Source organism: Vulpes vulpes, chromosome 13 (assembly GCF_048418805.1).
Source record: "Vulpes vulpes isolate BD-2025 chromosome 13, VulVul3, whole genome shotgun sequence".
Lineage (NCBI taxonomy): Eukaryota > Metazoa > Chordata > Mammalia > Carnivora > Canidae > Vulpes > Vulpes vulpes.
In genome coordinates this window covers 143,438,911-143,455,370 of record NC_132792.1, presented here as the reverse complement: position 1 = coordinate 143,455,370, position 16,460 = coordinate 143,438,911, and the positions used below count along the sequence as shown (strand labels likewise).

The window sequence follows — 16,460 nt, the reverse complement described above, 5'->3', positions numbered from 1 at the left end:
TAACAGGGTCAGGAAAGTCACCAGAGACACAAAGCAATGTCGAATAGCTTCTTCTAAGGCAAAATCTACCCACTTCTTCCCTCGTCTTCAAAAAGTACATCAATTCAAAGAACTACAGTTTGGAGAAAACTATCCGATGGCTTTGTGCAAAGGCAAAATGATTTCCAGCCACCTTCCAATTGGTTCACTTTGGGAATGCGAATGCATGGCTTCCAAGACAGCCATCTTTAATGATCAAAATGTTAGTGCCATTTGTTGCTTCTCTGCCGTTGGAGCAACAGATAGAAAGGCTAAGCACTCCATTTTGCTGTTTCCAGCTGAAAGCTAGGAAGGAGATTGAAACTACTGGCTAAAGTTTGGTTTGTAGGTTATTAATGTTTCTCTCTTCCCTTGAATTTATTGCTGCTAACATGGGAATTAGTTTCTATGATCCAGGAGTACTACTTACCCATTGATATAATCTGGATTATGTCCCCTTGCTGAAACTCCAGGTCTTCTGGCTGGGTGGCCTCATAAGTGAAGAGTGCTACCACATGGCCTCCTTCCTTAAGCGTAGGTTCTGTTGCCTGGTTATTAGCTTCAGATTTTTCACTTTCGTGGGGCTCATCTGGAAAGCCTTGGTCACCCTGAAATAATAAAAGGTCTGTTAGTTTTCCTAACTTTTTGGCCAGTGAACATTGAACATCACTAAAGGAATCAGTGAAATGGCAACATAGCGCCTAGGATATAAACTCACAAAGGCCAAGTTTGTGGTCAATCCTTAGCATAGACCTAACGTGTACTTTATGAATATTGGATGGTTGGATAAATGAACCCAAAAGGTCTGCAGGACCATATAGTTTTAAACTCTTACAGAAATCCTGAAAAAGCTCTAATCCTATCCTACCGATAGGTACTACTGTTACTTCTTTGCAGTTGGAAAGAGATTGAGTCACAAGCGACAGAACCCAAAGTCACCTGAGTTTCTAACTTGGAATCCAACACCTCTCCCCAGGACCGACAACACTAGGGACCTTGTTAAATATGTAAATTTCTGGCCCCATCACAAACCTATTAAATCACAAATTCACAGCATGTGGGGCCCCACCATCTGCATTTTAACAAGCTCTCTAGGTGAGTCTCATTCTTACTAAGGTTTGAGAAACCCTGAAGAGTACCATACCGTCTTTTTTTTTTTTTTAATTTTTATTTATTTATGATAGTCACAGAGAGAGAAAGAGAGAGGCAGAGACATAGGCAGAGGGAGAAGCAGACTCCATGCACCGGGAGCCCAACGTGGGATTCGATCCCGGGTCTCCAGGATCCCGCCCTGGGCCAAAGGCAGGCGCCAAACCGCTGCGCCACCCAGGGATCCCCCGTCTTTCTAAGATCATGAAAAAGGTTTTGTTTCCTCATATATGTAACAACACATCTTAGTTGCTATTTGATCCACAAATGTTGAAAAAAGAACGGTGCAGTTTCTAGAATCATAGGATTTAACAAACCCGCGTTAGAAACCCTGTGGGGGGGGGCACCTGGATCAGTTAAGCATCTGCTTTCAGCTCAGGTCATGATCAAGCCTCACATGGAGCTCTGCTCAGCGGGGAGTCTGCTTCTCCCTCTGCCTTCACCCTACTTGTGCGTGCACCCGCTCTCTCTCTCTCTCTCTCCCACTCTATCTCAAATAAATAAAATCTTTAAAAAAGGAAAGAGGGAAGAATGGAAAGGAAAAAAGGAAGGAAAGAAGAAAAAAAAACCTTCAAGGGTACATGCTGTACTGAATATTCAAAGTTCTCACTTCCGAATGTTGCTTGTTCTCGCCTTGGCAGATCCCTTCTATTGGAAGGCAGGACAGTGAGATGGAAATGGCCCTAAGGAGTCTAAAGGCCTGGGTTTGTATCCCAGCTCCGCTGCCCACAAGCTGTGTGTCCCTGAGCAAGTGGTGTACCCTTCTGAACTTCCCTCACCTGAAATAGAGGCTAGAGGAATGAAGTGATATGATGTAGAACGGTAATAACTAACAATTATTTTTTTTAAAAGATTTTATTTGAGAGAGAGCACACGCATGAGTCAGCACAGGAGCCTGATGCAGGGCTCCATCCCACAACCCTGAGATCACGACCTGAGCCAAAACCAAGAGTCGGATGCTCAACTGACTGCACCACCCGAGCACCCCTAGCTAAAAATTATTAAACACTCTGACAGAACTAGACTATGTATATAGACATCTATAAACTTGGTTAATGGTAAGTGTTCCTGCATAGAGTAGATACTTAGCAAATGATTGTTCATTTTCCTGCTCTTCTAGTAAGTGAAGGAGAACATCCTGACTTGCCGTTTCCAAGAGTAAGGGGTAGTGATAAAGAATGCTCAGCAAGGACCTCTGAAGCTGGATTGAGTCCCAAAAAGACTGTGTTGGGAATTTAGCCACGTATAGCCACTGATTAGACTGATGCTCTCTTCAAAGAACAAAAATTAACGATAATTAAAAACAATAAACCTTTCAAGGGAAGTAATTCACATTTAGAGCAGGACTGGTAGGCGGAATCCTTTCAAGACACCATGGAAAGGATTACCCAAGACAGACCACGGAAAACCTTAGGATGACCTTTCAGACTTCCAAGGGCCCCTTGCCCTGGCCCCTCTTAGAACAACCCCCCTCCACCCCTCCCCCACCCAGGGTCCTGGGGTCTGTCCTCGCAGGTGAGTCCAGGGGCCATCCTTCCTGAATGCAATTTTCCAAACTCTTAGATACCACCACGCTGGGGCTTCCTCCAGGCCCACCCTCTTTACTACCTCCTCTCCCACTCACTTGTCTTTCCCAGCAAATGTGTCTGATTTCAGTGAGACTCTACCAAAGAGACCCTTCCCTAACTAAGCAGGAGTTGCTGCCCAGCTGCGGCCATGAGGATTTAGAGAGGGACTCTGCCCCAACAGGGCCCACGGTCCCAGCCCAGATGGTCTGCGATAGCTTTGCCATTGTGGTCATTTCCATGGTGCAAAATCCATTCAGAGGTGAAAACCAGTAGCTCCCCAAAGGGTTTGCATAGGACCTGTTGAATTTTAGACCCCCTACTGATGTAACTGCAGCTGCCACCATCTAAAAATGCTAAAGCAGGAAACAGGTGAGTTGGGGAGCGAGGGGAGAATGAAGGTGTCCGAGGGAGGACCCCAGCTAACAGTGGCTTTGGTCAGTGGAGACTGTGGTCTCCTTGACTGTGTGTTGGGACTCCCCAGTGTGAGGGCTGTATCCACACTGGGAGCCAGCCAGCCAGCCAGCCTCCCAGAGGCCCCCTCGCCTTGCTCTTATGCCCCTGAATCATCCATCCTATTTTCTCCCCTGCTCACCTCATCCGAGTGCAGCAGGTGCAAGACCTTCCATGATGTGGCCCTGCTGCCTTGCCAACCTATCTCCCAGATCCCCCTATTGTGTCTGGAACCACTGAGCTCTTCACCCACTGCCAACTCTTAGGGTCTTCCCTCTGCTCTTCCATCTATAGAAAGCATCCTAACCACCTCCATCTTGCTAGTTTCTATGTGCCATTTTAAGGCTAAGCTTCAAGACAATTTCAGCATCATTTCCTCCAGAAAGACCATTGAATATTGCCTTGTCCCACTTTCCCTCAGCATTTTTGGGTGAGACACCCATGTGCTTACAGTACGCCATTCATGCATCTCCATCAGTTTACTTACACACGCTTTATAATCATGTCCTCTCTTGTCTTTCCCCCAAGAAGAGCCTGTGTCTTGTTAGTGTTTCTATCTCCAGTGCCTATCTAAAGAGTAGTAAAGCTCGACAAATGTTTGATGAAGAATAAATGTCACTAGACAAACACTGGAAAGAATCCAAATGCCCACCAACAGGTGAATCAATAAACAGATTATACTGTGGAATATTGTGTAGCAATACCATTAGCCATCAGAAGAAAAGGACTATTATAACACAAAAGTATATATAAAAATGGGGATCCCTGCGTGGCGCAGCGGTTTGGCGCCTGCCTTTGGCCCAGGGCACGATCCTGTGGAGACCCAGGATCGAATCCCACGTCAGGCTCCCGGTGCATGGAGCCTGCTTCTCCCTCTGCCTGTGTCTCTGCCTCTCTCTCTCTCTCTGTGTGACTATCATAAATAAATAAAAATTTTTTAAAAAAGTATATATAAAAATGGAAAAGTATTGAAGTGGACTATTAAAGCAAAAGTTTATATGTACAGCATATACATATGAATATATATACTGTACAACCATCTATATGAAATTACATAAAAGGCTAAAAAAAAAATATGTTGTTATGTTGACAATACAGGTGGATGGTTTTCAGGGGCCATGGTTGTGGGAGGGAATTAACATCAACCATAAAAAGAAATAGCAACTTTTCTCCTTGGAGACAAAGGGACAAAGTCAAGAGTGTTAATGTGTAGCTACTACTTCTAGCCTCTAGCTTTGCCCCTAACTCCCTTAATCTTACTGGCCAAAGAGTTAACTCTATTCTAGGCCCTGGGGTCTAGAAACAGGTTCAAGAATATAGGCTCTGGAGTCAAAATACCCATCGGGCCGCAGTTCCATTACCAACCAGCCATGTGATCTTGGTCAAGGTGACCCCTCTTTGCCTTGTTACCTGAACTATGAAATGAGATAGTAATACCTCACAGAGCTGTGGAGTCTACAAGGACGAATGCTCCGCATGCACTTAGCACGGTGTCTGGCTCATGGGAAGCTCTCAACAGACACTTGCTGTTAGTAGGATGTTGTAATCCAAATCACCTCTTTGTGAAATAAATGCTCACTCTTATCTTCCACCCTCAAGTATTCTTCCCCGTGGAAGCTCACAGTGCAAAACGGCTTTGTGCTCGGCCTCCAGCTAGGATTTCATTCCACCCTTGCCTGATCGTGACGGGCCTAACCTTGGAACAGTTCGGTGCCAGCAGAAGGGACTCAGAGGCTTTCTGTGCATTGTCGGGCCTGCTCTTGTCTTGCGGGGAACCCTCTCCTGGCTGCAACCGGGGTGCGGGTGAAAGAGAGGCAGAGCTGTGGCTCGTGACCCCCCCGTACCCTCGACACCAAGCACGGTGCCAGGCTCACGGATGGTGCTCGGTAAATGCTGGATGGTTGTTGGGGAAGTGGCCCGACAGACGCAGGACCTTGGCTGCCCTTGGCCTCACTGCACTCACCACTGTGTTCTCACACCACAGAGTCAGGCAGTAGTTTCTCACTTGACCCCACGCAGCCTTCATGTTATCTTCTGAAAGGGGCTCCAGCTCATGGCTGTCCGGAGGCCGATAGCTGGGGAGAGAGGAGTAAGAACCACGCCAGAGAACGTCAGTACCAAAGCGTTCTCCTCCGTCCTCCAGGCCAGCACAGGCCCCCAGTGGTACCCCTAACCGCTACCTTCCCGGACTCACCTCAGCTTGGTGTGTTCCGGTAGGAGCTCCAGCTTCTTAGCCACCATGTCCCGGAGCTGGCTGTAGGGGAGGTCGGCCTGAATCTCCATGACCACCGTGTACTTGTAGTGCACCTTGACCGTGTAGGGCATGGGAACGCTGAGCTTTACGTCCTGAGGGGAGAGGAAGCAGAAGGAACTCCTGAGCCTCTGTGGCCTCCTCTTAGCCACATCCTGATCGCAGGGAGCATTCTGTGCGGCAGGGAGAGGCCAAGAGCTAACGGGGTTCACAGTAACGTAAAGGTCAGAGGTCCTTAGCCCCACTGTCGCCTGGATAGGAATTCCTACTGAGCCAGGAGACCTGGCCCACGCACTGCGGGCCAGTAGGAAATGTGTGCACGGAGGCGGGGAAGTAAGTCACTGCGGGAGTCCCTAGCCCATGGACTGTGGGTGTGCATGGAGGTAACTGGTCCACCCTTCCTTTGGGACTCTTCCTATATGTAACCCAGGGGGACATGCTCACGGTGGACAGCCTCAGCTTTGCCTTTCTCTACCACTTGAAATAGTACAAGGAAGAAGCTTACCTTGGGCTCTTTTTCTTTTTGACCTAAATGGAGAAGTTAGGAAGTAAAACAAAAGAAGATGAATGAAGACTCCTGGCCAGCCCCTGCCTTCCACAGAACAAAACTTCTTAGATCAGGACCTAATCCTACCTTTACTCTCTGGGGCGATTCCTAACCTTAATAAACTGCGGGGGAATCACACTCAAGGGAAATGTGCAGGGCAAAGCACAAACACACAGATGAGCCCAGTCCCTGCCTTTAGGAAACACACAGCATGTGGGGTTAGCAGGGACCCCGAAGTCCAGTTAAACCAGTGGGCTCTGAGCAACGAAAGGAGAGAGTGCAAGATGAAGCAGGAGTCACAAGCAGCATTAGAACCACCTATTTTTACCTTGTCCTTATTTTGGTGCATGTTTCCTGATGTGCATGATGCATTAATATGACAGTATGCACATAATTTATATAAGAGAGGTCTACATAAAGATACTCACGATAGAGGAAGCCTGATCAAAAAAAAAAAAAAAAAAAAAACCCACTGATCTCATACCCAGCCAATCCTCAGAACTACTTGGAAGGGTTGTTTTGTTTTGTTTTTTTCTAGAAATATAGATTCTGAGGCTCAGTGCCAATTCTAAAAAGATTCAGAATCAAAGGCCTGGGAATCTATATTCATAACATTTTCCTAGGTTAATAATATGTGATCGTCGATGGACCTCTGGACAGAAAAGTTAAAAACAAAAAAGCTATCGAGGATGTTTTGAGGGGTAATCGGGGAAATGTATACACTCTATAATATTATATTAATGTCCAATGCCCTAGATATAACAATTGCGCTGTGGTTATGCAGGAGACTAGGATAATGCTCACGTGTAGGGTGAAGTGCCATGAGTCTGTAACTTCCTTTCAAGTGGTTGGGGGTGGGGGAGGAGGTCAAGTACCTGGTACAATTGGTGAATTTAGGTGAAAGGATTCTGTTGTTTCTTGTACTACACTTTCAACTTTCAATCTGTAGGTTTGACAGTTTTCAAAATAAAAATGTCGGTGTGGAGAGCCTCCCAAAGGGTTCTGGTGCTCTCCAGGCTAACAATCATGGATCTAGAATCTGGACAAACGACCTGTTGGATGCATCTCTACTGAGCACTCATCCAGAATCAGGTTAAGCTGCCAATTTGTGACCCAAAGCCCCTTACTTCCCAACGCAGCCCTCTCCAGACATCAGGAGAACGTCCTTTCACATCAGCCCTTGGCTCTTTGTCTATCCCTCGGGGCTCTGCAGAGCAGTTCTTTTCCAGAGAGAGCTCCTTGGACATTTGAAAACTGCCACTCCAGCCCCCTCTGAGGTAAGCATGTGCAGTGACTTCAGCCTTTTCTGCTGAGGCATGATATCCGTACCTACGGACTGAAGGGTCTGGACACTCCCTGCCCCCCAGGAACCAGCTACATTTACCCAAGCCTGTGGATGTTCTGGAGTAAGTAGGGAGAAGAATCTACTTCCTAGGTTTCAGGTGGGTGGGTGGCACAGGAGAGAGAGGGCCCTGGGGCTGTGTGGTCCTAAGCTGAGCCATATGCTGGGTGGAGAAGAAACCAGAATTTCCTAGAAGACTAGGAGAGCAATGCTGTCAGGAAGCAGCCCGGAGTGTTCCCACACTCAGGCCAACGATGTTGTTCCAGGAACACCAACCTGGTGGTAACTGGGGTCTTCCAGGAGCACTGGAGCTGGGAGGAGCTGGGATATCAGACTCTGGGGAGGCTTCCTCCTGGAGGTGACAGACATGGCAAGGGCGTTCAGATAAAGATCTTAGGTAGGAGTGGGGGGGCGGGGAGAGGGGCCATGGAAAGGAGCCAGAGGCAAACGACTTCCTAAAAGCTGGAGCAGTGGCAACATTCAGGGGAGACTGAGGAAAGTGCTGGTTAAAGGGGAGGCAGTGTTGGCCTGGTGGAAACCAATCCCAGGAGAAATAAGAACCCTAACCCCCACCTAAAAGGCCCTTGCTGCCTACCTACCCTTCTCAGCCACACTGGAAACCTGCAGATGAGGTAAGTAGGGCCCTGAGTCTTGTCTTAGTTCACCCTCTCGCCCCACATCTGGCCCCTTCAAAGGAAACAGTCCCCCTCTCATTTGTGTGGCATTTAAAACATTCCAAGTCATCGGGGTACGGTTAACTCCAACCAGGGAGGGCCAAGCCCACGGAAGACACTGGCTGCGCGGTCTCCAGAGGGACAGGCTCCCCTGCAATCGGTCACCTACATGGCGGCTCAGGTCCAGCCAAGACCCCCGACAAAGGGCAGGCCTCTGAGGAGTGATGGAGAAGCAGGGGCTGCGAGGCCTACTCTGACTCCACGCTCTAAAACAGACTTCCCTTTGGCCATGGCATTTCACCGGCCAACTCGCTGACTGCTCCAGGTGAAGAGGACATTCCCGGGAAGATGTGACCTTCCTATACAATAGTCTTTGGGTCCCGAGTCACCCTAGACCGGGAGGAATCAGAGAGGTGGGTGGGCCCAATAGGTCCCAGACGCCTCCACTCAGCACATCTGCATTCTCCTTCACCCCCAGGTTCAGCCCTGGGCAGCTGGTGCCAACCCCAGGTGGACTCTGGACTGGTGACAGGACAGCACCCTTTCCACCCTGCCCGTGCCCCCTCTCGTGGCAGAGTCTGGCGGGGATGGGGCTGGCCTCGTCACCCTGTTACCTGGGGCTGCTGCTGAGAATGGATCCGCAGCTCCACTGGCTCGAGGTAGTTGCAGGGAACGAGCCCCTTCTGGGGTGCAGCATCCCGGAATCAGAGGGGGGAAGACAGAGTTGCATTCATCAGTACCCATCGTCCCCGTTGCACCAAACAGCCCAGAGCCTGGGCGAGGGGTGGGCTTGGGGTGGGCGAGGGGTGGGCAGACAGACGAAGGAGGGGAGGCCGCCTGCACGGAGGCAGCGGGGAGGGCTCCTCGGGAAGCTTTGCCATTTGCTGCCACATCGTATGGCCAAAGACCCACCCTGGTCCTCCGAGTACCTGCCCGTTGAACATGACCGTCGCCCAGTTATCATTGCCCTTCTTCAAGACAAAGACGATGTTCCCTGGCATGACCTGCAGCTCCTCCGGCGTCTCCGGCACAAACCCAAACAGCACACGGTGAGCTTCCCCTTCCAGAGCCCTGCGCGGGGAGGCAAGCAAGAGCGGCCGTGGGGCCAGCAGGCACCTCCGGGCACCCCTCGCTCTGCCTCTGGCTGCCCAGGGCCCTGAGCAGGACCAGGCTTGAACCCGCGTGTGAACAGGCCCATGAGCACACAGGCAGGGGAACAAGAGTGAATGACAAGAAACAACCAAACAACCGGGACTCTCAGGCCCTGCCCTCCTTGCCCTCCCTTCCCTTCTACGGAGGAAGCTCCTTGGGGGCGCTGGGCCGGGTGGAGGGGGACACAGAGGTGGGGCAGGTGGCAGCCAGCTGGGTGAGAGGGGGAGTGGGGCCCAGGGAGGCCGAGTCACCTGGCGGCACAGCCAGCGGCCCGCGCAGCTGGAGGAGGGTGAAGAGCAGGGGGCCAGCTGCGGGGAGTGGGGGGTGTGCAGGTGTCCTGGGGCCGCCAGCTGTGTGCTAGGCCATGTCGTTGCCCCTTCACCATCTCCCCCAGACCCACTTGGCTCGTGGAGGCTCCCGGGTGTGTGTGGGCCTCCCGGGACCGTGTGACTGCGCCCCGCTTGGCCGCTGTCTGATGCACCTGCTCTGGCTGGAGGCTCCCGCTCACTCCCCCTCCACCCCCCTCCCCTCACCCCGCTTTCTGTTTCCAAACACCCGGCTCTTTATACACGTGGGGGAGACAGACGCCTCCAGGGCTGTTAGCGTGAGCTCCTCGGCCCCCTCATTTTCATAGTCGCTGTGGTACGTTTTCATTCTTTACGAAATCCTCTTTACTGGGTGGGGGACCCGCTTGCCTCTCTACTTAGAGCAAATTCTTAAGATAGCTGGAAGTTGTGTCACTCTGGCCTTCGCATCCCAGAGAAGAATGGCTTCTTTCTCTTGAGCCCTTCCTCTTACTCCTCCAGAGGCCACGTGTCCACGGGGAGGTGAAAAACACCCCCTCGGGAAAGGACACACCATCCAGCTCCCCGCTTCGCTTGCCGGGCTCCAGAAAGCTCTGGCCTCCCTGTCTCCTGAAGAGGCTGCAGCCGGCTCCAGCTCTGGCCAGCCTTGTGGCCCCCGAGGGGCTGCGTCCCACGGACACTCCTGCGCTCTCGGCAGTGGCCCTCATCTGTGGGTGGCTGTGCACAGGGACCTGGGGGCACAGGAGCCACCACGTAGCCATAGCCAGACCCCGATGGTCAAGACTCCCGTGCCCCCCACTCATCGCTCCATTCTAACCTTGAGAACAGGATGGGCGCACACCCTAGGCTACATTGCACAGGACTTAGCCCCTGACCCCAGTTTCATCTTCTTCACCCCCCTTTATGCCATCGGTGAAGGCTTGGGGCTGGGACATTCTGCGTCCTGAGCTAAATCTAACTTACCTGAAGATCTCGGGGGTTTTGGGTCTGGGTGGAGGTTCAGCGGCCTGTTGGACATCCAGGAGGGATGGAGGGAGCGGCAACAGGGGAAGGAGGGGGGACAGAAGAGGCTGTTAACGGAAATCTGAGCCTTCTCCCGGACCAGGAGGTCAAAGAATGCATTTCGAGCTTGGTCAGAGCACCTGGACGGGGAGGGCGCCGTGCACCCTGACCAAACCCTGGAAGAGAACCCCTCCCACCACCCCCGGGTGCCGGGCCTCACTGGCACAGCCATTCGTCTCCAGCCACTCCTGGTTTCTGGCGAATTTCAGCCGTCACCGAGCAACACGGCATCACAAGGGTGCCGCTTACCTTGAGCTCCGGCCCTGCCCTGGGACAGTTTCCAAAAGCTCTGTTCTAGAACTAACGTCTGCTGTATCACGTGACACCTGCGGGTGTTTAGAACCCCCCCCCTCCAGCATCCACTGGCCACGCAGAAACCTCCCTCCAGTGCGTGTGCCCTGCTCTCCAGCGGGTATCGGGGGTCCACTGGCCTAGGCTTCTTCCTCCCGTTGGAGTCCCCAGCTGCCCTGAAGCCGGGGTGTGGGGGTGCGGTGGGGTGCGGGCTCCTCCACAGGCCTCTCTCCAGTTTCATTGTGAAGAAACACATCAAAGGACCCTGAATCTCTGGGTCACCCTTGGCTCATCCCACCCCCCGGGGCCCGGCGCTGGTCACCTTCCGGGCCGGCAGCCGTGGTCCCCCTGCCCCTGGGAGGCTGTCGGCGCTGCCGGCGGGAGTGACCCGGTGGGTGCAGCCTGGAGGGGGGGGTCACGCCCGCGCCCCCCGCCTGGTGCCAGGCTGGGCCCACCTTCCTCTGGGCCTACTGTCACCGTCCGCTTGGAGCCGCGTCCCTGAGCCCAGACCGGGCCAGGCCGTGGCTCACTTGGGGCACCCCCGTGCCCCAAGGGTCCCCTGCTGCGGGACCAGCCCACAGCCTCGAGCCCCGGGCCCCACAAGGCCCCCACGAGCCCCTGCCTCTGCCAAGATGCCCCAACCTCCTCCGCAGCTTGTGCTTCGGCTTCCCGAGAGAACAGTCCAGGCCTCGGGGAGACCGTCAGCAGCCGCTCCCCTGGAACGCAGACGCCTGAGGACCGGGGTTGTGGGGGAAGCAGGAGGGTGGGTTTCTGGGAACTTGGGGTGAAGCCTAGAACCGCCTTGTTCTCCTAGCAGTCATGAACCCGCGACCATGAGGGACCCCGCAGCCCCGGCCCGCGGCCCGACAGGCCCCTCGAAGGAGCCCTTCAATCTCCCCGGGGGCTGCTCCCCAGAGAGCTCCGGAGACCTGGATCTGGCGGGGGGGCTGCCTCACCTGGGGCTGCAGAGGGGCAAACCCCGAGAAGCTGTCTTGATCCACCACAGATGCCACCACCTGGAATGGAGGGAGGAGGGTGTGAGGGCTGGGCCAGCACTATCTACCCAGGCCGCGTGGTTCTCCCCAAGATCCCTCCTTTCTCGTCCCCTGGACCCTCTCTCACCGGAGCCCGGCCCCAGAGGTGGATGGACAGTGGCAGGGGAGGGATCGCTGGCCCTGGGGTAGAGGTGCCAGCACCTCGGGAACTAGCACCTGCCAGCCCTGCTAGCCTGGCAGGCTCGCTCGCTCTCGTTCTCTCTCTCTCTCTCTGTCCTTTTTTTTATTTAATTGAGGTGAAATTCACATAAGATAAAATTAACTTACTTATTTATTTATTAAAGATTTCATTTATTTATTCATGAGAGACACACACAGAGAAAGGCAGAGACACAGGCAGAGGGAGAAGCAGGCTCCATGCAGGGAGCCCGACGCGGGACTCGATCCTGGGACTCCAGGATCATGCCCCGAGCCGAAGGCAGATGCTCAACCACTGAGCCACCCAGGGGTCCCAAATTAACCATTTTAAAGTGAACAATGCGGTAGCATTTAGAACATTCAGACTACTGTGCAACCACCACCTCTAGCCAGTTCTGAGATGTGTTCCTCTCCCCAGAAGATAACCCCACACCCACCAAGGGGTTAGTGCACAGCCCCCTTCTCCCAGCACCTGGCAATCACCAATGTGCCTTCTATTTGTGTGCGTTTACCCATTCTAGATCGTTCATAGACATAGGATTAGGTCACAGGTGGCTTCTGTGCCTGGCTTCTTTCCCCTAGAGTGATGTCTCCAAGGTGAGAACATGCTGTCACTTGTATCAGGGCTTTATTCCTTTTGTGTTTTGGGGTCTTTTTTGGTTTGTTTTTAGTGGGGGAGGGGGGAACAGAAGGAGAGAGAGAATCCTAAGCAGGCTCTATGCCCAGCACAGAGCCCGACACGGGGCTCAATCTCACAACCCTGAGATCAGGACCTGAGCTGAAATCAAGAGTCAGATGTTTAACCAACCAAGCCACCCAGGCGCCCCAAGTACTTCACTCCTTTTTATGGCCATTCCACCGTACGGCTACATCACATGTTGTTTATTCACTCATCCACTGACGGGCTTAGGGGTGTTTCCACTGACCCAGGCGCTCCTGAACGCTGCTGCTTGCCAGAACCAGCCACCCAGCCAGTGGGCAGCGTTAGCCTTACGGACATGTCAGAGTCAAGCGCAGCTTTGTATCTAGAGTGTTGGATCATCTCTGAGAGGATTTAAGACCTGGATTTAAAGGAGCCCAGTTTGCAAAGCAGTCTAATCACAGGGCTGTGGAAGCGGGGCTAGAAGGAGCATCAAACCAGGAGTATGCTGTGCTCGTTTCTCGAACCCGGTCCCCACGCTTACTGAGTGCCTCGGAGCTGTATGTTCTAGCCCTGGCTCAGTCCCTGAGACTCAGCACCCTGTGACTGACTAACCCTGTGGCTCTCACCCAGGGTCAGGCGGGAAGGGAGGAATCCGAGAAACCTAGAGACAGCAAGCTGGAGGCATCTGCCCACCTTCCAGCGAGAGCCCCACACTGGATCCAGTCTCAGGCCGCGTCCCGGGGCAGCACCACAGAGGGGGTGCCCTCACCCCAGGAGCCTGTCCCACCCCGGTCTGCACAGGGCCCACAGCACAGGAGCCTCAGGCCAAGCCGATGGAGCCTACTTACTGTCGCCTTGCCTAGGTAGTCCTTCTTGGCCAGCTGAGCCACTTGCCTCTCATTTGGTCGAAACAGCCTGCCCACAGGGATCACCACTGGCTCGTAGAGCTTCTGTTTCTACAACACAGGAAGAGAGCACCGTATTTTCTGACCTGTAAAACGGGAGTGATGATGCTCATCCTGCCTCCCTCCCTGAATGGATGCAAAGGTTCACTGAGACAACCTCACAAAAGCAGTTTTTCTAAATGTGTAAAGACAGCATTTATTATTTCAGAGTGTCTACGGTGCGAACGGTTGGTTTCAATATGGCCTTCCCCTGGGACACTGTGTGCACATCTGTCTGTGTCATTCGTTCAGGACCCTTCTTCCCTAGGGGAGCCGCCCTCGCCCCCACCCTGCACGGCTCGGGCTGGCCTGGCACTCAGCAGGGGAGACACCACAAACACAGGGTGGCCAGGGTCCAGCAAGGCCCGTGACAGTGCCATCCTGTGGCTGGCCTCGAGGACTCAGAGGTGAGCAAGCAGGCACAGCCTCTCCCCTCCTGTGCTGGGATCCAGCCTCTGGTCCCCTGCTCCCCGCAGTGGCACCACAGAGGTCCCTGAACTCCAGGCCTCGGCTACTCAGTACTGCCAGGTTCAAGATCCTACATGGAACCCCAAGATTGGTGTTACCCAGAGCTCAGAGAAAGTAAAAGCACCACTTCTATGGTTTCTCAATCCACATGTCCACAGAAACAAATAAAAATCAGTGAAAATCCTCTGGCCACCCGCATCACCCATACACTTACCCAAACACATTCCATGGCTTTGTCAATTTTAGTATGTCTCGGCTCAGACTTCATGCTCATGGCCAAAGCTAAATGTTCTTCAGCCTTTTTCCACTCCTCGTTCTTGCCATACATGAAAGCAATATTATATAACACCTAGAAAAGCACAGGCCACAACACAAAACTTGAGGCTGCTCCAAATCTAGGCACCAGGGACGAGCTAGCCTGTGTGCTCCTGGAATGTTGCCTGGTGACATTCCTCCCTTTCTCAGCTTTCCTGGGAATATCTAAAATATAACACCATCAATCTTGCTACCGAGTTATGCCGGGCTCAAGGACAGTGTTAAGAAAACATCAGGACGTAATGCATAAATCCAACATCATGTGCATTATTCTTTCAACAACCAAGTAGTTCGGGAGGGGACAACAGCTATTATGTTGCTGTAGGACCGAGAAGCGTGATGTGCCCGAGCCTCCTTGAGGAGTGGGGAATAAAACATATGTGTGTGGACTCCCGATCCACTGAGCCTAGGCTGAAAGACTGGACGGTGCAGGGTGGGGAGAGAGAGAGGGTTCCAGACACAACATCTTGCACCAGCGCCAACAGAACGTGGTTATGAGTGACAAGACTGCGGAATAGTCCTAGGGGCAGGAGGAGACTGTGGGCAGAAGCGCAGTGAAGCTAGAAAGAGATTCAGCACAAACCAAGGCAGCACTCCCCCCAGGACAAGAGGGAACAGCACATTCACCAATAATCATGATTTCCCAGGTCTTGAGTTGGGTGGTTCATACGTGTTTGCTTTATTATTATGCCTTACATCTTACTCATAGAACCAAATCATCTTTTGGATGCATTGGCAAGAAAAAAAAATACTCGGCTAAGTGTAATAAACAGATTCCCAAGCAAAGATGGGAAGGCGACAGAGAGTGAAGATCAAGGTGACAGCTAACAAAGAGGGTTTACTTTACTTTTTTTCTTTTTCAGGACAATGCAGTGGAGTCCTATAGCCCCTATGACACCTGCCTGTGTGGAGGACGGGCTGAGCAGCCAGGAGCTGCTGCAAGCTTTTCTCAGGTGTAAGTTAGAGGAATCACAGCCTGATGCACCCCCCCCCCCGCCCCCACGGGGTGGGGGTGGCTCTCCAGAGCCCCAGAAAAGAGATAAAATTGGTCAGCGGAGGCCTAGGAGGGAAAGAGGTTGTTGGCCTTCTCTACATCGTGGAGGCCGTGCGGTGCAGGGGTGAAGGGCACAGGGACCCCAGGGCTGGTTCTAATACGTGGCCTCCCCAGCTTCAGTGTATAATGGTGGCAAGAACGTTGCCTGCTTCCAGACTGTTGTAAGGAATAAATGGAATAATTCACATAAAGCTCGGAGTTCGGTTGCTTGGCACCAGTATTTAGCACTACTATGATTGTTATTTGCTGTACTACTGTTGGGGCTGGCTGGCGGCGAGCAGAGAAGGGCTTTCATCCCCCACGTGCTGCCTGTCTCCTCAGAGAACCATGCCCACATGCTTTCCGGGAAGACGGCAGGGCTGGTTCTGCAGACTGACGCCACCCGGGGATGCTCTGTGTTTATAATCGAAAGGCTAAAACCATGAAGGACTTTGTGCTCCTGGAAATTGGTGTTGCCTGTTGGTGGCAGAGTCACTGTCATGCTCATTGCCATCCTCATCCTCACTGCTGCTGCCCACTGACTACCTGTTATAGGCCACTTTACCTGCATTACCTCTCACCCCCGCAAGCACCATGTGAGCTGGGGCCTCACTTCTGTGCTGCCATAGGTTTTCCATTGCGATTCTCTTGTCCTGACCTCACCACCTCACATTACACGTGACCCTGAGCTTCTGGGGGCTGGCACCTTGTCTTATGGAGCGCTGGACCTCTGTTGCCTGACATTATAAAATACATGGATTTACTAAGGAATGTGTACGAGGTAAGTACTCAACACTTCTTTACAGACGATAAGGAGCCTGAGGCTCAGAAATGATGTCTAACTCACCTAGGACCACACAACTGCCAAGTGTTTGGCTGGGATTTGATCCCTATCTACCTGACTCCAAAGCCTTTGCTATAGCCAGCTTCCAAGATAGCCCCCAGTGATTCTCGCTTCTTGGCCCTCACCCTCCTTTGCCCTCTAACATCCAATGGAGCTGAGTTGGATCGCCAATAGGATATTATGGATATAAGGGGGTGTGGCATCTGAGGCT

General features: G+C 52.6%; 1 protein-coding gene across 2 annotated transcripts in view; it reads right to left on the bottom strand.

Moving 5' to 3' along the window:
• The window catches only part of NCF2 (neutrophil cytosolic factor 2), a 30,116-nt gene that overhangs the window by 1,996 nt on the left and 11,660 nt on the right, over nucleotides 1-16,460 (bottom strand). For both annotated transcript variants that reach the window (XM_026001166.2, XM_026001167.2), the window contains exons 4-14: nucleotides 14,272-14,406; nucleotides 13,494-13,601; nucleotides 11,766-11,825; nucleotides 10,420-10,463; nucleotides 8,929-9,070; nucleotides 8,614-8,682; nucleotides 7,602-7,677; nucleotides 5,942-5,964; nucleotides 5,380-5,531; nucleotides 5,149-5,260; nucleotides 449-626 (exon numbers count right to left, since the gene is read on the bottom strand). In XM_026001166.2, coding sequence (XP_025856951.1) covers nucleotides 449-626; nucleotides 5,149-5,260; nucleotides 5,380-5,531; nucleotides 5,942-5,964; nucleotides 7,602-7,677; nucleotides 8,614-8,682; nucleotides 8,929-9,070; nucleotides 10,420-10,463; nucleotides 11,766-11,825; nucleotides 13,494-13,601; nucleotides 14,272-14,406 — 1,099 coding nt within the window. The remainder of the gene's footprint in view (nucleotides 1-448; nucleotides 627-5,148; nucleotides 5,261-5,379; nucleotides 5,532-5,941; nucleotides 5,965-7,601; nucleotides 7,678-8,613; nucleotides 8,683-8,928; nucleotides 9,071-10,419; nucleotides 10,464-11,765; nucleotides 11,826-13,493; nucleotides 13,602-14,271; nucleotides 14,407-16,460) is intronic.